Raw genomic sequence first — 23873 nt, forward strand, 5'->3', positions numbered from 1 at the left:
GGTGATGAGGGCCAGCTTGATTGATTTTCTTTTGCCTATGGACCTTGGGGCCCAGTACGAGTGTACCCTTAGTCCTCCCTGTAGCTGGGCCTACCTGATGGAGGTGGGGACTGCCCAGAGGCTGCACGTGGGCCCCCTCCTCTCTTAATCTGCCCCTGGTAACACCATAGACACAACAAATATTAATTTTTTTTAAATACAAACCTTTATTGCAGTAAAAATGCTGTTTTAAAATAAAGTAACCATACATTTAGACTAGTCACAGTATTTAGATACACTGGTTTAGAACTCTAAAATATAGAGTATTTAGAATTTTTGTTTTTGCACATAATTAAATTTTTCAGATTCAGAAGTTTAACACAGCATATAAAATGCTGCAAATCTACACAATGCCAATATGATTATGAACCACTTTCAATAAGTTTATTTCTATCCCTAATTAATATATTTGAGGAATTTATAGGGCTGAATATCAGTTAAAGGCAGCAGCGTCTCCTTACCTGTCTGGCCGGTTGGTCTGCACGTCATAGGCTGTAGTCTATGCAGCCTTCTCTTCCCTGCCATCCCGGGGATTGACAGCTGATGTCACCAGGAGGCGGGCTTAAGTCAAGTGCCAGCGAGGGGTGGAGCCTAAATAAGGACATGTCTTAAGTCTGGCGCTGCTAGCAAAAAGGCTGGCTTCTAGGGGCTGCAGCAGCTGCAGCCCCTAGAAGCCAGATAGTGCTTCTATAATAGCAGAGAACTGCCTGTCTGGCTGTGATCAGCAGGGAGTATTTCCAATGAGAAGTCACTACCACTGCTAGGCAGTCTCTGCGGGTGACAGATTTTACTGGGGGGGGCAGCAGTCCCACAACCCCTAGGTAAAATCCGGCACTGGTTGAAGGGCAACACATTTTCAGCCTACTTTGAGTTCTTTTTGTATTTTTGTTAATAGTTTTTGTAGTTTCATATACATTTGGGACAAAATTAATCTGAAATAAATAACTTACAACTTTACAGTAATTTGCTTCTTTGCAGCAGGTTTCTTGTGTGGAAGCTTTCCGAAATGCCTTGTAATTTTAGGATAGTAATAATGTTACTCTCATTAGGAGGAAGACAACCTTATTGAGAATCCTAACATTATCCAAATAATCACAGTATATACTATTTTGATCTATGTACCCACAACATTTTGTGTAAATTGGTACAGATTGGAAAATGTGCATTAATAATTTCATCTACTCCGTGGAAGGTTTTTGTCCTCCCTAAGCTCACCTTAAGTTACCTGCATTATGGTTTGACAGATATACCGCCCCGTCACACCCAAACGCCCTACCTGACATTGTCATAACACAGTAGTTTAATGTTGTGGCAGGAGCAGTGACTGTAACCGAAAGAAGATTGGATGCAAATTCCCTCACAGCACTATGAGAGACCAATAACTGAGGGGAAAGTCTATTTGCAGTTAATGCTGGCAAAGCTGGTGTCAGCAGCGCCTTCACCCACACTCACACCAGTGTGCCCTGTGCACAGACCGCTATGTACAGTAGCCTATCTTATTAAAGTGACCACGGGCCCAAAGCACCTCTCCCTCCACCTCTTACCAGCCGCGCGCATGGTGACACACATATATCTTGCATTGATATTGTCAACAAATTTTGTTTTTGTTATTGTTCATTTTAACTTGATGGATCGAGATAAAACAAAGTGCAGATTGTTTCCAGGAGTTTCCACTACAAAATGATGCAGTTTTTAAGAAAATTGGTTCAGTAGTTTTTGTGCCAACTTAGAACAAACAGACAGACATAACATTTTTATTATATTAGAATACATGAAAAATGTGCAATAATTAGAGATGTGCGGTTTGGTTTTCCAGAAATTCGAATCCACCCAAATTTCATGAATCTGTACAGATACGAGTTCTGATCTTGCTGCGGTTTGGAATTCGGATTTTAAATCTGAATTTCGGGCTTTGGATTGCAAAAATTACATGATTCTAGCTGTTTTTAAGTTTTGGTTTTTTTTTTCAAAAAACCTAGATCCAAAATCAAAACATGTGAGAGTGGTTTTGGTTTTGCAAAACCAAAGCACGAAGATGAATCCAGATACAAAACCCAAACACGGGAATCAGCGGACATCTCTAGCAATAATACAGAATATCAGAGAGCAGGCAGACATCTTTTCATGTCAGTGTAGTTTTCTATATGGCCCCTTCTCTACCCAGACAGACATTAAAGACACATGCAGAATGGGTGAAACAAATGTGTATTGGGGATGTTAAAATGTTAGTAATATGTTAGTAATATCTAATACATTTTGTGCGCCTTGTATCATCCCTCCTTTCATTGTTCAGGTTCTGGTGTAACAGAAATGTCCTCTGATAGCCACAGACTTTTTAGTTGGGAATAATTTACATACTCCCTTCTTATTTTTCATTGTGAAACTCAACAATATCGGTTTCTTTGGAGTCAATATGCTTTAGTATATGAAACATATCTGCAGGTGGACTAAGCAACGAGTTTGAAGTGGAACTATTTCCTTCTACAGACCCTTCCCTTGCTAAAGTCAAAGACAGAGGGATGTTTAGCAATGATGTCCTTGGTAGGTGTGAGCTCATAATAAAACTTTGTGTGGGGAGCACGGCTTCACTCCACCAGGTCTTCTCTTTAGTGACTTCTTCTACTGTCTCCTCTTCTGTGCTCACTTGATCCTTTACTGAATATTCTTCTTGGCCATTCTGTTTGGAGGTAGTTTCAAGATGTTGCTGTTCATCTACCTGCTCATCATACTGATTGCTGCTGTCTGTATTCTTTTCCTTATCTATGATGAAGGGAGGACTTAACAGCAATGAGACATTATTCTGAAGTACTGTTTCAGAAGCTGTAGTAACCACAACTTGAGGAAGTTCTATAGGTGAGCTAGGTGTGATGCTATCCTTAGTAGATGATTTTCTTTCTGAAGTATTTGATCTGCTAGATTCCTCAATAGTTGATAGATCGCCTCTAGGAGTCCCAGGCTTAGCATTTCTGTCTGCAGATTCACGTCTTTTACTTTGTAATAAATGGGATCTTCTCTGCAGCATATCATGGTAACTGCCACTCGTCTCTGTGGGGAAAAACGTACTTGATGCATCACTGCCCTGACGACTAAATGTGCTTCTGATGGGAGACTCAGGATGTTCATGGACACTTAAAAAACGTTTTACTCTTCTAAGAACAGAATGTTGCCTCCTGTGTTTGTCTTCATCCAGCAGCCAGTCTTCACGTAGGAATACAGAATCAGGAAGTCTACAATAGACATACAAAGCAACATTATTGTGTTTGAATGTATATATATATATATATATATATATATACACATACACTGTACATACATATATTATGTACAGTCAGGTCCATAAATATTGGGACATTGACAGAATTTTCATATTTTGGCCTCTATTCACCACCACAATGGCTTTGAAATGAAACACACGAAATGTGCTGTAACTGCAGACTTTCAGATTTAATTTGAGGGTAATTACATCCAAATCAGGTGAACGGTGTAGGAATTACAACGGTTTCTATATGTGCCTCCCACTTTTTAAGGGGCCAAAAGTAATGGGACAAACTAAACAATCCTAAATCTAACTTTCACTTTTTAATACTTTGTTGCAAATCCTTTGCAGGCAATTAAAGCCTGAAGTCTGGAACGCATAGACATCACCAGACGCTGGGTTTCATCCCTGGTGATGCTCTGCCAGGCCTCTACTGCAAATGTCTTCAGTTCCTGCTTGTTCTTGGGGCATTTTCCCTTCAGTTTTGTCTTCATCAAGTGACATACTTGCTCAATCGGATTCAGGTCAGGGGATTGACTTGGCCATTTCCTAACATTCCACTTTTTAGCCTTAAAAAACTCTTTGGATGCTTTTGCAGTATGCTTTGGGTCATTGTCCATCTGCACTGTGAAGCGCCGTCCAATGAGTTCTGAAGCATTTGACTGAATATGAGCATATAATATTGCCCGAAACACTTCAGAATTCATTCTGCTGCTTTTGTCAGCAGTCACATCATCAATAAATACAAGGGAACCAGTTCCATTGGCAGCCATACATGCCCACGCCATGACACTACCATCACCATGCTTCACTGATGAGGTGGTATGTTTTGGATCATGAGCAGTTCCTTTCCTTCTCCATACTCTTCTCTTCCCATCATTCTGGTACAAGTTGATCTTTGTCTCATCTGTCCATAGGATGTTGTTCCAGAACTGTAATGGCATTTTTAGATGTTGTTTGGCAAACTCTAATCTGGTCTTCCTGTTTTTGTAGCTCACCAATGGTTTACATCTTGTGGTGAACCCTCTAGATTCACTCTTGTGAAGTCTTCTCTTGATTGTTGACTTTGACACATATACACCTACCTCCTGGAGAGTGTTCTTGATTTGGCCAACTGTTGTGAAGGGGTTTTTCTTCACCAGGGAAATAATTCTTCTGTCATCCACCACAGTTGTTTTCCGTGGTTTTCCGGGTCTTTTGGTGTTGCTGAGCTCTCCGGTGCGTTCTTTCTTTTTAAGAATGTTCCAAACAGTTGATTTGGCCACACCTAATGTTTTTGCTATCTCTCTGATGGGTTTGTTTTGATTTTTCAGCCTAATGATGGCTTGCTTCACTGATAGTGACAGCTCTTTGGATCTCATATTGAGAGTCGACAGCAACTGATTCCAAATGCAAATGTCACACCTAGAATCAACTCCAGACCTTTTACCTGCTTAATTGATAATGAAATAACGAGGGATTAGCCCACACCTGTCCATGAAATAGCTTTTGAGTTTATAGTCCCATTACTTTTGGCCTCTTAAGAAGTGGGAGGCACATATAAAAACCGTTGTAATTCCTACACCGTTCACCTGATTTGGATGTAATTACCCTCAAATTAAATCTGAAAGTCTGCAGCTGAAGCACATCTTGTTTGTTTAATTTCAAAGCCATTGTGGTGGTGAATAGAGGCCAAAATATGAATATGCTGTCAATGTCCCAATATTTATGCACCTGACTGTATATATATATATTAGGGATGTGCAGGCTCGGATAGGTTCGAGTTTGCACGTGGAGTTCGGATTTTTCCCTCCAAAAAAACGGAACTCAGAACGAGGCAAAACGTCATCTTACATGGACGAACATCATCATTCCTGGACTTTTGGGGAGTGCTGGTACCCTAACTTTTTGTGTTTCTTTAAGTCTTTGGAGTTTGCTGAATATTAGGCGCTCCTATCAGACCCCTAATAATGAATGACCCGTTACATAAAATATGCGGAAACTAGCGTTTCCGCCTGTGTAATGGGCCATTTAGGTGATGATTAATAGGCCCTTATAAATGCTATTTGGTCTACTTATAGAATGGAACGCATCACCTCCATCATTGATGATACTCCAGATAATTTTATAAAGGTCTGGACTCAGTGGACTGCCCACATTGAGGCAGAACCTCCCGTGAATATGATTTAGCTCTTTCAGCTTTGTACCCACTCTCACAGCAATTGGTAATCCACTCCAGCTCCCCAATATCTTTCATTCCCCTCTACTTCCCTTTCTTCCTCTTCTTTCCATGCTCACTACCTTTCCATTATCCACATACTTCATCATAGTCACTAGTTTATTTACAATTTGCGTATAACACTTTACTGTTCATTGTAACTATGTTTTCTTTACTATATATTGAATGTAACTTAATTAATGCTGAACATACCCTATACTAATTTTATGTTTGTACTTTGAAAAGTTTTAATAAACAAATAAAAAAAAAAAAAAGAAAGAAGGCAGACCACCCACCATGGTGGCTAGCAATGTCAGACGAGGAGCCACCCCTGGGGGAATGCAGCAGTAGGGACCCATGCCATCCATCAGTCTGGGGTCCTGCTCTGCCAAGGAACTGACCGTTGAATACAGTAACAATCTGCTATTCGAGTACACAGTCTGACCCACTCACCCATAAGGGAGAAGGAGCCCCCTGTGGGCTAGTTTAGCACTGGTGGCTAGTATGATTAGAAGCCCCCAGTTATAGTGGGTAGTGTTCAAAACAGACTCCTGCCCTGGTTGCTTGTGTAAAAGGCTGATCTTTGGCCCTGTTGGCAGATGGAGTGAGGATTCCAGTATAGACCCCAACACTTACACAATTTTGATCTTTTTCTAATTACTTTCCCAGCACAAGACCTCTATTCCTGAAACTCCCTGGCAGCTGCCATTGGCTGCTAGAGGAGCAGCAGTACTCTCTAACCAATAACAGAGCAGACTGTTCCATCGCCCAACATTACTGTGGTCTTAGCAGTGCAATCACATATACTATTTGTAAAATAATAATGTATGTAATATATGAAATATAGAAATGCAGGCAAGTCATGATAGTTACCCCATATGGACTGTTGATCCCAAAAATGATGGAATACAGTAATCAGCAGCTGCAAGTGTGTATGGTGGTCGTACATCAGAGTCATTCCAATAGATGTCTTTATTCATCTTTGGCAAGTTCATATACATTTCATCTACAGCCAAAAGAGACACCTAAAAACAAGAAATTATTATTTTATAAGTACAAACTTTGCATAATTCTGCTTGGATTTAGCAAAACTAAATTGGATTAAAGCCGGAGATGTAAAAGCACCTTGTGTATCAATATCCGGAGCTTAGCGTATAAATGCTATGTACATGACCGCAGAGAGCCGGCCCGAATCCCATTACTAATGAGGCGTGGCCTAATTGCACATAGAAAGATAAAAAGCAGCAGCGAGCGGTCTCCCTGGTCTCCTACTGTAGCCCAGCATACAGCAGTGTGTGCTGAGCTGCTACCAGGTAAAAGGGAGGGGGGAGGGGGCGGTGTCGGACCCAAGCACAGGCCTGGGTAATTAGTACCCCACCCCCCCCCCCCCTGGCTATGTATGCTATCATGCCTTCAAGGCACTAGTACCTGCACTGTAGGCATGAAAGCTGGTTATGTGACATTTTACACTTTGATGTCCTCTGTAACCTTGCACCTGTTCCAAGTGGCTATGTAACTAACTCAATCATGAAACCAGCTTTCCCAATGTGCTGTAGTATAATAAAAGATCTTAGATCAGAATGTACTGACCTGTAGATTTCGATCTATGCACCAATTAGTTTCAAAATCATCATCATCTTCACCAAAAGGGTTAATTAACTGCTCAGCAACCTTTAATAAACAAATAAAAGCAATACAAATACAATAAATGAAATTCTTCATTTTGGTTACAAATTAAACAGACGTAAAGAATGGTACAGTTGAACAGTAAATAGGATATTGCACATAACAAGTACAATGTAATAAAGTCAAATAGGATAATTCAATTATTTTTATCTACTCAGGAATAATTTCAAATATATTCACAGACACATATTTACTAGCATGAGTGAATAGCATTGATGTTGATATGTGCACCTTAGTGATCTCACTAGGTCTACCATCTCCCTAATACCACAACTTAATACTTATCCTCCTCTTGGTTTAACAGGGGTGAATAGGGCAATAAAATATCAATCCAAGAGGAGGTTTACTTGTAAAACTTTTCTTTTAACTTTGTTAGGCCTCACAGATGTATGCTATGAGTCAATTGTATTTGCAAAGGCTCACCTTTAACCAGCCCGCATAGAAGAAGAACTGCAGGAGAGTGAAAACTGGAATGTAGAGGTCCAAGTCATGTCCTGCATATGATTGTGTGGGGTCTAAGAACTGACGTCCAATTATGCAAGCAACAAAGAAAGTATATACAGCCAGTGTTACTACCTGAAAAGTAACCATACATGCATTTTTGTGTTCATTATTTTCATATAATCACTTTTCAACTAATGCTAAATGTTTAATTTGTGGTTATGCATGTACCTGTGTATACACCAGCGGAATGCCAACCCAGTCATAGCCAAAGAGGAGACCACACCAGGAACGATACCGGTTCATCTCCTAAGATAACACATATTAATATCAACAAATAAGTGAACACACATGCAAAGCGTCCTGGGATAATGAATAAATGCTTTTGTGGACCATTAAATCATAACCTCTCACGGAAGAGTTACCGTTACCACTTTGTTTTCCTCTAGTCTCTACTTCTAGAGAGATATTTGGAGCCACAACTTATAATTTGCCAGACCCATATTTATTAAAAGGCACATGCTACAACTGGTTGCATGAAGAAGACTGATCATTCAATTCCCAAACTGGTTATCCCTCCCGCCTCACACACAGTTATAGATTTGTTTTTATTGCGCTTTGTTAGCTAGTGTAAGGCAGGTGTGTAATGACTTTAGTACATGGATGGTTTGTGGCCTCCATGAGATTGCAGCACCAGGGCGCCCATCCAATCAGAGTGTAGGCAAAGTTGATAGATATGTAATATGCATTTGTGTGACTCTCAGTGCTGGGTGATGAATATGGCTTTGTGTATGCAGTGTGCATAGTACAGTACAATAAACTGGTTCCATTCTAGATTTAGCCAGTCTTTATTAAGTACTCTACTGTATATAACCTCTTATTGACACTATGGTAACTGAACATTTTAAGGAGATATTGAGCAGATCTGAATGCACCAGACTACTTATGTAGTATAAAGGTAAAATTGCACAATGATCTAGATTATAGAAGCTACTGTAGATTATATTTATCTAAAAAGTAGCAACAAAGTGACACTTACTCTTCCATGTTTTATATTTTTGCTATATTTAATATACATTTTAAACTCTTGAAAATAGTGGGTAAATTGCAATATTAGAAAGAGATGCAGGGATTTGCCATTATTCAACCAAACCTGTGCCTAGTACAGATGGTTGTTCTCCCTGCTGCTTGTGCAACTATATTTATCTCATCAGCCACAATTCTGATGCCAAACTGCTTGTTACATACAGAAATATAGACTACATAGAGCAACATCACATACTATGGATTCAGCAAAATGACATTATATTTATCCTAGCAAATGAAGCAAAGATTAGATAACAAAATATAACATGGGGATGAGCTTTATTCTGCACTATTTTCTACTCACATTCATCATGATTTGAAGGTCAACGCTGTCACGAATTCTCCCTTCGGTTCTGGCCTTTGAAGCTAAATTTCCAAACCAAATGACTGGCACCCAGTATTTAAGATGAGGGGAGTTTAGTTTATCAAACAGTTTTCTCTCATCTGCTGTCATAAATCCTGGTTAAAACCAAATTGGACAAATCTATATGAGTAGACATGGATTGTTTCCTGGTTAGTTGTGCAATAGTATAAATAGCAAAAAATGCAATCCTCGTGGTGAAAACACTGCATTTACTGTACATAAAACCACATTTACTTTTCAACAGCAGTCCTATACACACATATAAGTAATCCAGAACACACATATAAGTAATCCAGAGCATAAGACTGCTTTATGCAAATTGGATGATTTAACTGTCTACACTCATTGTACTAGCATGTTGTTCTTTATTTACCTACACACCACTATTCATATAGGTTCTGCCAAAGAGAAATGTCAGTTTCGGACATTCATTTGTATGAATGGGATGGTGACTACATCCTATCTCAAAGACATATTGGTGGATTCGTACACAGGGAGAGGAATGCATGACGCATTGCATTCGGGATGTGTTGCTCCCGCCACGCTTCGCATTCATGCCAGTGTTCATTACGCCGGTATGCATGAACATGAACAAGAATGCAAAGGACAACTCTCCCGATAAGAGCTGTCCTTTGCGAGTGAGGGACTTCCGGGTCTCTGGTGTCATTCTGCGCATGCGTAAAATGAAACACACATGCGCGGGGGGTGCTGGGAGGGATCTGAAGCTGGCGTTACCCTCCGCATTCAAGCCTCTGAATGCATTGCTTGGGGCTTGGTGCATCTGAGAAATGCGGTCAAACCCACGAAAACAGCATTTTTTGGGTGGGTTTGACTGCATTTATTGCTTTAGTGCATCCTGCACCTGGTCAGGTAAAATCTTACTGCTCTGCACTTGAATGTGACTTCAGATGATAATTGCTTATAGCCTATTCCAGTACTTTGGAACATATAAGGACATGAGATTGATACAAAGTTTTAGCTATAATATATTTTACCTGCTTCTACAACATGGTCCATAGTTGGGAATCTCTTGTACACTGCAGTGCTGACAGATCGAAAGATTAGCAAGGATGTAAGATTCACATAACGCATAAGTGTCCTACGGAGCAAACGTCCATACTCATCTCTCCCATGCACATTGCTGGAGATGAGGAGCATAAGTCGGTCAGGCCAAGGTAGATTCACAAACTGGTTCCACCATCGGTTTACCACAAGAGTGACATAAAAACCTGTAACAGAAAAATCGGTATTTGCAAGAAAAGAGGCTAAAACTTAAATGTGTATGCCTGTTTGTCCCGTAATATTACTACGATAAATGCAACACAATGAAAACTAAAATAAATATGTAGCAGATAATATGATTGACAGAGTGGTTGGGGCTACAACTGAAGTATAGGAATATTGTCACGGAAATGGCTCATTCATCTATGTTTGATGGACAGCCAGATGGCCACTTACAAAACATGGTAAGAGTTCCTGACTGTAAGTACCCTGGCTAGCTTTTATGTTTTATGTTCTTTAAATCAAAAGCCTATTTTTTTAATTGTTTAATTTGACGTACAATTATCAGTTAAATGTAGGTAATAGTCTACTCTTCAACATGAAAGAAAAGTATTTTCAGGAAATAATTACTATACATTAGTGTCTCTCTCCTCATTAACATAATAGTGGATGCTGTCTAATTTGTATTTAAAGTGGATGCAAATAGCTGGGACACTAGTATTACTGGTCTGAAGAAAATCTGTGTTGTAGCTCATAGCAGAAAATTAGACTTTCACTTTCTTAATGACATTAGAAAATGACACTTAGAGCCTGGTTGCAAAGAATTACATCACCTGTTTCCCTTGCACCAGTATATAGATATATCCACATATTTATGGTGCTATTAGGTATAATAATGCATGGACATTTTTCTGGTGCGAATAGTACAATACAGTGTACTATCCAGTATCCAAACAATTGTGTCACTTTAGCCCCTTCCCTCCCTACGGACCCGCAAATCATGGCATTTTGCCACGAAGGGGGCATGGCTACATCCCCCTAAGTATCTACAGTAGTTGCATCTCCTCTCCGAGCTTCTCCTGGAGAGGAGATAAAAAAAAGTAGATTAACAAAGTATGATTAACAGCAAAATCCACAGGGCCCATCCACAAAATCCACAGGGCCCATACTGTGATGTATAAGAACTTGATGTATGTTTTTTACTTTACATCCTTCAGTTTCAAAATGTTTTCTATTTTTAATATCAGTTTTTAATTTCTTTAAGTTTTCAGTACAGTATTACAATTCACTTTAATTTTAAATTGTGCATTAGCTATTCCATCTCACTTTGATTTTGTACTTCAGGATGCCAGGATCTCAGGATCTCTCTCCCAGTCAGCCATGAAGTGTGGTAACATGGAGAAAGTATCTTCTATGAGGAGTTTGTAGCCCATGGAGAGAAAGTGTTGAAGGCGATCCTGGGATTGGCAGACTGATTTGAAAAGGGTATGGGGCCTGTAAGAAGCCTCACGGTTCGATTTGCTTGATAACAAGTGTTTAGTGTGGCGGTACCTCCAGATCTCGGAGGCAGGCAGGTTCTACATCACTGAAACATGGCTAAAGAAGTGCACGCCAGAAGAATACACCAGCTGGCCGACGCGAACAACCCTGGCCTGTGTTCAGGGGCAAAAAGATGAAGGGATCAGTTTGGGGAGAAAGTCAGGAGCGGAGTTATAGGAGAGAGCAATGAAGAGATACATGGTCTGATCTATAATGATCTCCAGAGAGCCAGAGTCGGGCTTACAGTGGGATGAGCAACAGAACGGAGGGTAGGTAGCCATTCCGCCAGCTCAAGGCACACAGGGAGCCCATGATTTTCTATAATCACCCAAGATATGTCCGACTTCAGCGTAGGCTACTCTAAAACTCTACGGAGAGTCACTGCTTCATAATAAGTAAAGTGGGGCAATTGAAAATCACCTAAATTTCTACATTGGAACATCATGTTGGGAGTGATGTAGTCCCCCACCCCAGAAAAATTCCCTCACCAGACGATCACTTCCTGTCACTGCCTTACACTGGTTAATATCAGCCAGACCCTGGGGGCTCACCATGGCCATCTAGGATTTGTGACCTATAAAAAATGGCTCTGATAGCAAGCCAATCACAATTTGTCGTGCCATTTTTTAATTGAGCTGCATTGACATTATACATGCAGGGCAGCAGTGGAAAAACACCACTTCTGAATCCACAGCTGCTGTCAAACTCTGCAGTAATGGCTGAAGAGGACTGTATCCTCCAGGTTTCAGGCCCACTACCATGCCTGGGGCCTGGTGTTAACTATCTGGTGTATGCTGATACTCCGGACAACGATCACCAGCTCCGGTCTCAGCAATGTACACACTTCAGTACTGGTCAGCTGGTTGGTGATTGGGTCTCCTGATTTTTAAGCATGTTTAAAAATCATTTGACTTGAGCGAGGGACCAGTATTGGCTGAAAGCAATGGTCGGGAGAGGGTACACACTTGTCCAATGGCAGACCAACTGGTCAATCGGGGGTCGGATTAACTGATATTTGGACATGTGTGTACCCAGCTTAACATGAGCCAATTACCCCCTACCTAATCAATTCTCCGGGTGTACAGCTGGCAAAATGCTCTGTGTATGTACCTGTGTAGGGGAGGGGGATCAGGGCACCTTTCTTATACTGTGAGTCTGCAGGTGCTCCCAAGGCCATGTTATGCAAGTAATTACCTCACTAAGGCAGTGCCAGATTGAAGGGGGGTGTCATGGGGGCATACTCCTGGGCCCCTCTGACCAGAGATTCATATTCTTGCACTGGTGGTGAAAAAGATTCTGTTCTATTAGCCCCTCCTACTAGTATTGCTTCTATTCAATAGAAGAGGCTGGAGGGTGGAGCTGCTTGGTAGCAAAACTGCTCTCATTCTCCTGCAGTTCCAACTTCCGTACACTTACAGTTTTTTCCCTCCAAAAAATGAGGCAAAACATCCCTTAACAGGACCACCGGGATCTGTTGCTAAAATTGGGAAAATAGAATGTAAAGATTTTTTGTTTTTTAATAATAACTGCTGACAGACCTTGCTAGCCATTTTGTGGCTAGGAAGGATCATCACTATTAAGATTAACTTAATCCCCAAACTCCTCTTTCTCTTCCAAACTCTCCTTGTTAAAGTTCCGATGTGGTCTTGAAAGATCTGCAATGTTTTTCTTAATGTCCTAAAACAACCTAGACTCATGGGGGATTCCCTGATATAAAATTTTATGGTTTAGCAAGCCATTTGAGTCAAGTGACCGACACCTTCACTCCAGTGATACCCTGGCTTGGGTAGGTTTGGAGGCTAGTTATTCTGGGTCCACTTTTTGGCTTCTATATGGGGTTTATCTAAGTCAACAGGCCTTACTCACTTTATTCCATCCCCTCCCTTAAATTCTGCGTGCGACTGAAAAAGGGGGTGTTGTCCACGCCCCTAAGTGAAATTATTTGGAGATGTGTCCGCATGGCACGCCTCGAAATAATGTCAGGCTGGGGGTAAGCCCAGCGCTCCATCACTAGCTGGGTTTCCCCCAGCCCTCTCCCAGCACTGAATGGATGGCACGCGCATGCGCGCAGCATCCATTCAGCTACTCCGGGGTCCAGCACCGCCGCACATCTGCGGTAGTGGGGGTCCCCAACCTCCCGATTTGACCACCTGCGGGCCACTTTGGAATACTGTCCCGCTGAAATCGGGATGTTGGGGAGGGGTGCGCCCTCTATGGGGTGGCACCCCTGTTCGACCGCACGGGTTGAACACCCCAAGAGCTGGCCCTGCCTACCACACCCGGTATGGATTGTCTACCCCCATCTCTTCTTGGTACCAGATTTCCTGCCCGGGGGTTCCTCTCCTCACTTTAAACTCTGGATGCAAGCAGAGATTAAATTGATCTACAATCTTAAAATCTTGGGCCTCCATGGCTGATGTTCCTTCCTCAGGCAGATACTTTACGTTTCCCTACCTATTTTTAAAGACTTATTTCCCCAAGGTTTGATTTCCTCGATTTATAACTTAATGATTGACACAACCTGTGATTCTCAGAGCCATCAAAAATTAGAAGGGGCAACCCCCAAATGATTCCTGTTGGGAGGAGGTGAGAGAGGGAATTGCCACAAACTCCATCGCCACACAACTTAAGGAAACTGCATACAAAATGTAATTATCGGTGGTCATAGGCATTGGAACAGAGGGGGGCAAGGGGGCACTCCCCCAAACATTTGAGAGGCACCATTGGAGCGACAGACGCAGATGGTCAGGGGCTGTGCATTATAGCAATAGGTTGCACAGCCCCTGCACTGCACGGAGGAGGTGGAGGACCGCACATTACGCCTCTTCCTCCGTGCAGTGCAGGGGCTGTGCAGCCTATTGCTATAATGTGCACAGCCCCTGCCTCCTGCCTAGTCCTCCCTGATGGTCCCACCCTCCCCTTCTTCCGTGGTGCCGGCCTCTCCTCCTTTGTGCTATCAACCAGCAACAGGTAAGTTAGGGGAAGGGGTGGGGGTAATGGGGGTGTGTGCAAAAATGTAATAATCTCTAATCATTGTGACACCTCTGTTGGTGGTATTACACACCAGACTCTCCAAAATGTTCCCTACCTCCAATCCAAATTATTGGTGCAACTATGGTCAAAGAGGCATTTTTTTCCACATCTGGTGGACCGGTCCTAATATTACCCCATTTTGGACTAAGGTCCTTTCTATTATTAACTGCCTTTCTGAACAGCAACTAACCGTGGGCCCCTGGTCATTCCATCTCTCTCGCCCCTTTCTCAGATGTGAGCTCACAATCAAACAAATTTTCCCATATTCTTGCTGCAGGAAAATATCTAATCGCTCGGAATTATGCTCCCCCCCCCTCGCTGTCCCTGGCTATCACTATTTGTGGCCAGAGTCGCTGAGAGGGGGAGAAGTGGGTGCTAATTACCCAGGCATGTTGTATGGGCCTGGGTCCGCAGCTGGCCTCCCTCCCTCTTACCTGTCAGCAGCCCAGCAGTCCTAGTGGGTCCAAGGAGAGCTGAGCAGCAGCAGCAGTCTTCTCTCCTCTGCCTGTGCAAGGGGGAGAGATCCCACTGCATGCACCCCCCTGGATTTGCCTCTGGCTGAGGAACCACCCTCGTCGGGACACGCAGCACCGTTACGCAGCGCTTCCCAAAAAAATTTCTAAGAAGAACGTGGCCACGCCTCCACCAATTAGGCTATGCCCCAGAGTGTAATGAGGCCCGCGCCAGCTCTCTACAGCCCTGTTTGTGGCTACTCAACCATCCCAAAATCTATTACAAGGAAAGCCACAGGGTAACATTGTACACTATATAATAAATATCTTTAATATGGATTGTAAATAATTATAAATGTAGCAACTGTTTTCTAGCGCTCTCACCGCCTAATATTTATCTCTTTGCCCCTCTGTTTTAATGCATTATCTTGCACTGGTGGCATATTATCTGTAATCTGTAACATATTTTAGTTAAAGAATACATGTAATGCACATTGCATTTTACAGCAGGATTGTTTTATTACTCTTGCTACAGTGTAATTTATGTAGCCATTTAGCATACAGATGTGTCCTCATACATCTAGCAGAAGCATCAATATGTCAAGCAGCACAACTTGCGTGGTGTGAGTGAGCTGTGCTTCTCTGCTAGCGTTGGGCATCTTTTTTCGCCGAAGTTGCAATGCGATGTACTAGGATGCACCAAAAGACTGCGCTGATTACTTTGATCTGAAGCACTTGAATATCTGTGTGCACCTAAATCTGTATATGAGCCACAATGGAACTTGGAATGAAGCCGCTACATTGTAGCACTTTGTATACAGATACAGAGACTCAGTCGCACATAGATATACAAGTGTCACAAAATTAATTAGTGCAGTCTGCTAATGCATCCTAGTTGCCCGATGCTAGCAGAGTCTCCCAGGACCTGGTGTGCAAAGAGGAGCTTTTTAGCATGACTGCAGCAAAGATGTTTAAGGACACATTTGTAGGTGAGGAAATAGGTGAAGGAGTGGAGACTGGAGACAAAAGGGGATAGGAATTTAGAGGGAAGGAGTGGACTAGTTGAAGAGTGCAAGCAGCAGCAGGAATCTAGTCACTGGGCCCCTATCACCCTGTTAAATGCAGTCCTGTAACTGCCTTCCACAAGACCTAGAATCAGCACACACTAGTTGTAGAATTGTGACATTCTCATTCTTCATAAATTACATTTAGGATGTTAAACAGGGGATGCGGTCAGAATGCCGACCGCTGTGATTCCAGCGGTCAGAATGCCGAGGCGAGAATCCCGACACTTCTCAGAATACCAGTGCTGGCATCACAACAGCAGGAATCCCAAAGGTAAGTACTGGGGTTAGGGTTATTGTGCGTACACATGGTACGACTTTTATGAGCGATTTGAACGATATCGTTAACTTTTTTGCACTCACCAACCTGACTAACCTGACAACGACCAACGATGCACGTGCCCGCATGAACGATAACGATATCTATGGTCTCTCATGCATGCAGGCCAACTTGGACGATTTTGTTAAGATGTGCCTGTAAAAAGATAGCTTCACTGACATATCTATTATATATGGTGTACAACCAAAATCGTTTGCCCTGCACAGAAAGTTGGAGGGAAATCTATCAAGGATATCTATGGTTGTTCAAGTTGTTCCGTGTGTATGCAGCATAAGAGTAAAGGGGTATGGCACTGGGGAGGGGGGGGGGGGGAGGTTAGGTTTAGGCTGCAGGAAGGGAGGGTTATGTATTCTGTATTTTTATGATTAAAAATACCCAGTGACAGAACTACCGGCAATGCACAGGATCAACCGCACAACTGCAACAGCGGTAGTTGTACCACTGCCTGCCTCTGTAAAAATCACAGAGCAAGGACTTTAAAGCAGGAAAGAGGGTAGACAACATTTTACATAATATAAGTTATATATTACCTACATTTTAAACATTCTGCATGTAAAACTGTATTATCGGGGCAGAACACTGTGGGCTTGATTCAAATATGTACAGATGTGTCCTGCTACATCTTTGCTCATAGCACGCCATACAGGCTTCTAAGTCGCGGCATGAGAATAGCGCGGCATGGCGCGGTAAGGCGAAGTGAGACTTGACAATATCCACGGCATGCAATACATAGCTTTGCTGCTGGGTGGCCAGTGCTCCATTGATTAAAATTACAGTGGTGATAAATACAGCAGTAGATGGATATGGCTCTACAGAATACAATAGTACAGTAAGCCCTGACATATTGTACAGTACTGCACAGTGTAAACAGTGTACTTAATACAGTATACTCAGGGGCGTTTCTAGAGAGGAGGGGGCCTGTGTGCAGTCTCCGTCAAGGGCCCCCTCCTCTCCTTTCGGCAGCAAGCAGCGCACTGAGCGGTGCGTGGCCAGCATCGCACTTATAGTCTCTGGGCACTAGAGTGTGCCCAGGGTCTATAGCGCAGCACAGGTCACCGGGAAAATGGCCGTGGCGGCCATTTTCCCTGTACTGCACATGTGCAAACCATGGGAAAATGGCCGTGGCGACCATTTTCCCTGTACTGCGCATGTGCAAACGATGGGAAAATGGCCGCCACGGCACCGGATCCCCGCGCCGACGTGGAACTCTGGAGAGGTACGTATATTATGGGTGCAGGGTGTGCGGTGCGGGCCCCCCCTGGACCCAGGGGCCCGTGTGCCCCGCACACCCTGCACCCATTATAGATATGCCCCTTAGTATATAGTACTGTAGTATGCTGCTCAGACCCCACTACTAAATTGTAAGACATGCCATCACTGTGTGACCACCGCACACCACTGTCTATTGTCCTGCAGTGACCGGCACTGACTGCTGTGTACTGATTAGTGACATGTTGTACAAACTCCTAGCAGCACAGAAGTGCCGACATTGCCGCAAATGTGTCGCATAAAACGCACGAGCACTTTGTAATTCAAAGACACCTCTTTCTGGGATGAGATTTGTGGTTCAGTGATAATTTCATGCAGCGCTGCTCAGACCCACATCACTGCAGAACAATGTGTATGGCACAAGTCGCATGGACTTGCACTGACTTTTCTAAATTGAGGTGTTATGGTGCTGATATGTGTATCTAGCATAACATACTGTAATAATCATGGCAGAACACATTTATGAATTGTTTTTCAAAAGTGTGCGCAGGACTCGCTCACCATATGATTTACTCCTTTATTACACACCCAATTGCAGCTCTCAATCCATGAAAACTACAATAGTGTACTGAATGACAAGTCAGTCAGCAATTCAGCAGGTGTACTACAGACATTGCATGTCTTTTTTTACACGTGCGCAGTGCAGTTTAGGAAAAGTGACATCTGGTGGACAGAAAGTTGTTGGCTGCACTATGGGCCTGATTCAGAGCCGCTCGTAAGCGGCCGCTCATTCGCACTGAGCGATGTTCGCACAACTGCGCATGCGTACGGATTGTAATACGCATGCGCGAACCAGTCAGTGCGGCCGAAAATCGTTTGTTCGCAAAATAGCGAATGCCTGCTATTTTGAGTGACAGGAGGAGGCGTATGTGGGTGGTAACAGGGGAAGGTGCTTGAAAACGGGGAGTGGAGATCAGAACGCAGGCGTGCTTAAAGGTCAAAACGGGCATTTTATGGGTGTGCATAATTAATACAGCAGCGTCAGCGACCACGTCACTTGTTTTTTTTTTAGTCAGAACTACTCGCAAAATAGCGGTTGAAAAAACCAACCACAAGAATAGTGAGCAGTTCATACGCTGTTCGATGTACTCGATTAATCTAATAAATAGCGGACATGACGTATGATGCGAGCGGCCAGGGGGCGTATTTTTCAAAATTTCGACCGCAAGTTTTGCTCACTCGTTCAGACTTAGAGGCGTGAACAGACCGCAAACGGTTCATTTGAATAGCCACCCCTTTTTTTTTAACGAATGACCGCAAATAGCGAGCGGCTCTGAATGAGGTCCTATATCCATTGGTGTAATTTGATGTTTTGGTTCTTCTATCCCTGAGCAGAAGTTCTTATCAAGGAGGACACCATTTTATTGAGAAGACAGCAGAATATTTCAAGTTTATTTTATTTTTTTTTACTTGTTAATTATACAGACACCACTATATATCACCAGTTCTGTGCTACTACATGCACTTCACTGTTTTCAAATCTTCTGCTGCCTAGATAACAGTTCTGCTGTCTAGTCAACAGTTCATGCGGTAGAAGCAGCACAGCGCTGGGGAGCTACAGTGCTGGTCATATACACCACGTTCCTTTTTAATAAAAAATAATAATAATAATGTAAATAGTATTAGACAATTCTGTATTCTAATAATAAGGTCGTTTTAATGCTAGTGTTCAGGAAACACCATGTGTGATTGATACAATGAAACCATAGGAGAAGCCACTTTGTTCCCTCACATAACTAAATAAATTCATATTATATTTATTATTAAACATGCGTGTAACATAAAATGTATGTATTATTTTCTGATGTGCCCTGTGCTCACCAGCCTGACTGATGCAGAAGGAAATGAGAATATGGATCATGAAGAACACACAAGCAGTCCACAGAGCACGCCACTTAATCTTCATTAAAAACATAATGCCTCCTAGTTGTGTGACTTACACATTTCAAGGATATGATGAGTAAGGGCCTGATTCAGAGATGGATACATTAGTACAGCCTCTGCGTCTTTGTACGCAGCGGCTGTGCTACAAAATGCAAAAAAGACACCCACTGGCAGCGTCTCCAAAATGATGCTGCGTCCAGAGAGTCAGCAATCGGATCAAATGCATTACTATCGGACACCAGAGAACATTCAGGTTATTCAGGATGTCCGGGAATATCACACTGCCGGGGCCAGTGAAGCAATACGGCGTCATTTTCTGGAAGCCCCGTGTCATCGTCGCCTCCTAACGCCAGCAGCATGCAATCATGCTGCGGCGTTTGCGTTATTGCAAGCAACATTGCAGCCACGGATATGTACATGCACAGTGTGGCTTCTACGCAGATCTAAAAACACTGGAGAGCCCAAAGATCGCTCTGCTGGAAACATGTAAGGCCCATTTCTGCGAGGTACTACGTTTTAATGAGGTTTATATACTGTATATATATATATATATATATATATATATATATCTTTTTGGGAGGTTTCAGCCATCTGCCTTGCAGCTGCAGGGTTTGTGTCCTCAGTGCCTGGCTTGGGTGCTAACAGCATTTTCCACTATTTGCAAGGATGAAATTATAATTTAGTGCCTGCTTAGGTTTTACATTTTTGGGTGTCATAAATTAGTATTACCTCTCTGTGAAAATTACAGCTGATTCAGAATGAGGAATAAATAGTAATTATGGTCAATGGCATTGCATGCATCCCACAAATGCCAGCACTGAACACATACGACATGAGTGCAAGGCTGGAACAAAAACTTAGATGTAGTTAGTAAAGTGCAAGTAACAATGGGCCTGATGCAGAGTGGGACGTACTGTGTGGAAGTATTTGTAGTGTAATTGCTCTGCACGTGACCAGAATGTGGACGCACATATAAGTGCCTATGCAGACGTCTGTAATTCTGCCCCATATGCCCACCAAGCCTGCAGAGTTGGAATAGAGGAGGAAAGGGGCATTACCCTGTAGGTAGTGTACAGTAGGGAGTGTTTATGCCAATTCAGCTCATGCAGACGTGCAGAATCATGCATATACACCTGTTAGGAAGCGTTTGTTTTGGATCTGTTACGGAGCAGGTGATGATAATGACTTGTCACATATGCTGGATTATGCTCCTCATATGCGCCCCATGCAGGAGTGCAGCACCATGTGTTTAAACGTAGGGCTCCCTTATTTTCCCAGGCTAGTTCAGGCTCTGTTACTGGAAATTGCTTTATGCAGATGCATATGCTTATAAGGTGTAATCGCTTGCTGCATCTGGAGTAAAAGGATATAATCAGAATAGGTGCCTATATATGTCATACGTTATTTGGTGCCTACAATAGGTGCTGTTTACTACTTCAGTGAACAACCTGTCACATGGTAAGCCTGGTTTTCCTAAGGGGAGCCCTAGTTTCAAAGTGATGTTCTGTTTAGTGTCAGTGGCATGCAAAGTGTGCCAGATCTTTGTAATAGAAGCTGCCATGTGGAATCATTCTCTAGTGGCCAGCACTTACCTAGCACAAAGGTTACTGGGATTTGTTCAGCATATCTGTCACAGTAAAGTGATAACTTTTCAAAGTAACGTCTTTGATTATCTGTAAGAAAGAATCTGCAGCAGAAATAAGATGAATGTACTTTTGTGTTGCGAGATTGTATTAGTTATCTGTAGTTATAGTGCTAACAGGGTCATTTTCAAAGGCTAAAATATGCATGTGCAGTTTTTTACTGCCAAAGCTTCTGTTTGACTGCTGAATGCAATATAAGGAGCATGCCCATTTCCACTTTAGGAAGTGCTCCTGTGCCATCTCTCTGCACAGATGTCTCTGGGAATGTGTGTGAGTGTTATACCTAGCATCATGTTTGCGGCATCCAGTTAATAAATTACAAATTTTCAAATCTTATGCTTATAACCAGTCTAACATGCTAATCACATACTCCACTGCTCATGATCTTAACTTTAGACCACTTAATAATACTATTGTGAAGTTGCATACCTAGAGTACCTATGGGCTGGCCCTGGTGTAATGCCATAAAACAGGAGCACAGCATTGGTATTGTGGGCCCACATTTAAAATTAAATTGGTTGTTAAGAAGGTTCTCCCAAAGCAATGTTAGAGATAATAGATTATAGGGCTCATGTAGAGTTGGACACATATGTACTCTGAAATTTAGCAACCACACCATTGATTAAGTATTATAAACTAGAGGAGACAATCAGCCAATCTGCAGCAGATAAATAGCGCACAATAGTGCACAACCCCTCCAGCATCCACAGAAGAAATGCCACATGCATCACATTCACGTGCTCACCCTGCACTCGTCCATACCTTTCCCTAATCTGTTGCACCCCTCATGATGTCATGAGTCATAAATCTGGATTTGGATGCATACTTGCAAACACTCCCTTATTGTCAGGGAGACTCCCTGAAATAGTAGCAATCTCCCTGTCTCCCTGAAGAGTCTAGTAATCTCATACATGCCGACTTCGGGGAGGGGCTGCCAGGTCGGTGCAGCAGGGAGGGTGGGGGCAGCTGAAGTGGGTGGAGCGGGGGGGGGGGCGTATCCACACAATCGTGTCACCGCAGCTCCGCCCCCCGCTTTGTAATGCTGATATTACTGGCGTTACAAAGCAGGGGGCGGGGCTATGATGACGCAATTCAGTGCAATTCGCGTCATCGCCCCTCCAAACCGCCCACTTTAATGTGCGGTTACGTGGGGGGTAGCGGGGGGGGGGGGCGGCGGATGATGCGGTGGACTTGCTTCTCTTTCGGAATGTCAGGAGCGGCACGCGATTTTCGGGAGGTTCCCGACAGTCCCGGGACAGTAGGCAAGTATGAGCAGTCTCGCTGATTGCACTTTACCCCCATTATGAAGCTGTTTTATATATATATATATATATATATATATATATATATTAAAAAAAACAAATATATACAGTCAAATGGGATCATTAGTATAATATCCCTGCATTGGTTATAAGGCACAATGGGCCTGATTCAGAGCCGTTCGCTATTTGCGGTCGTTCGTTCAAAAACAAGGGGTGGCTATTCAAATGATCCGTTCGCAAATTGCAGTCTGTTCACACCTCTAAGTCTGAACGAGCGAGCAAAACATACGCTCGTTTATTTGTTCAAAACGCCCCCTGGCCGCTAGCACCATACGTCATGTCCGCTATTTATTAGATTAATCGAGTACATCGACCAGCGTATGAACTGCTCGCTATTCTTGTGGTTGGTTTTTGCTACCACAATTTTGCGAACAGTTCTGGCTATAAAATAACCCAGTGACGTGGTCAATGACGCTGCTGTTTTAAATATGCACACCCATAAAACGCCCGTTTTGACCTTTAAGCACGCCTGCGTTCTGATCTCCACTCCCCATTTTCAAGCACCTTCCCCTGTTACCACCCACATACGCCTCATTCTGTCACTCAAAATAGCAGGCATTCGTTATTTTGCGAGCACATGAATTTCGTCCGCACTGACTGGTTCGCGCATGCGTATAACGATCCGTACGCATGCGCAGATGTGCGAACATCGCTCGGAATGAGCGTACTGCCGCTAGCGAGTGGCTCTGAATGAGGGCCAATGATCCCTATGGCTACATGTATTTTCTGAAAAATTTCAGTGTGTTTTCATCAACAAGTAGATCTTACTAACTGGTTTGGGACTCATTTACATTTAGATGCAAGTCAATTTTATGACATGCCATTTTACCGCCACGCTCATAGGCGTCACTTTTTACAATCTCCCTGAAAAGCTTTTTAAAAAGTAGGTATGTATGTATGCATTGGTATGTAAATTGCATTTAGCAAAGAAAACATAAATATCTCCATCTCTACATGAGCCATTATATTGTTTTGTTACATTACTTTTACCGCTTAATCAAACTATAGTCTGCCATACAATAAACATCTCTCATGTCACTTTTTGCTTCTTTGTACCAATAATATAAAATATCCAAAGTGGATTTGCTAGAGGCAACTTATAACTATTTAACAAATTGAAAATAAATGAATAAATACATTTGAGTGCCAAGGGTGCATAAGGAAGCATGTACATGTGAACATTTTAGAATAAGCCTTGGGAGTGTTTTGATTTTTTTTTTTTATTTGGTAGTAGTTACTTGTAGGATAGTTGAGGA

The 23873-nt window shown here is 42.7% G+C and overlaps 1 protein-coding gene across 6 annotated transcripts in view; it reads right to left on the reverse strand.

The window, feature by feature from the left end:
* Nucleotides 1–227: 227 nt before the first annotated feature.
* BEST3 (bestrophin 3) overlaps nucleotides 228–23873 on the reverse strand; it is a 62778-nt gene continuing 39132 nt past the window's right edge. For 4 of the 6 annotated variants that reach the window (XM_088452518.1, XM_088452513.1, XM_088452514.1 and 1 more), the window contains 8 exons: nucleotides 21245–21339; nucleotides 10065–10298; nucleotides 9010–9164; nucleotides 7851–7928; nucleotides 7602–7754; nucleotides 7083–7163; nucleotides 6366–6517; nucleotides 228–3266 (listed from right to left, as the gene is read on the reverse strand). In XM_088452518.1, coding sequence (XP_088308644.1) covers nucleotides 2405–3266; nucleotides 6366–6517; nucleotides 7083–7163; nucleotides 7602–7754; nucleotides 7851–7928; nucleotides 9010–9164; nucleotides 10065–10227 — 1644 coding nt within the window. In that variant the 5' untranslated portion in view covers nucleotides 10228–10298; nucleotides 21245–21339 and the 3' untranslated portion in view covers nucleotides 228–2404. The remainder of the gene's footprint in view (nucleotides 3267–6365; nucleotides 6518–7082; nucleotides 7164–7601; nucleotides 7755–7850; nucleotides 7929–9009; nucleotides 9165–10064; nucleotides 10299–21244; nucleotides 21340–23873) is intronic. The other 2 variants (XM_088452516.1, XM_088452519.1) reach the window with 2 other exon arrangements.

This window comes from Taudactylus pleione, unplaced genomic scaffold (assembly GCF_031769625.1).
Source record: "Taudactylus pleione unplaced genomic scaffold, aTauple2 ptg000038l, whole genome shotgun sequence".
In the NCBI taxonomy this organism is placed as follows: domain Eukaryota; kingdom Metazoa; phylum Chordata; class Amphibia; order Anura; family Myobatrachidae; genus Taudactylus; species Taudactylus pleione.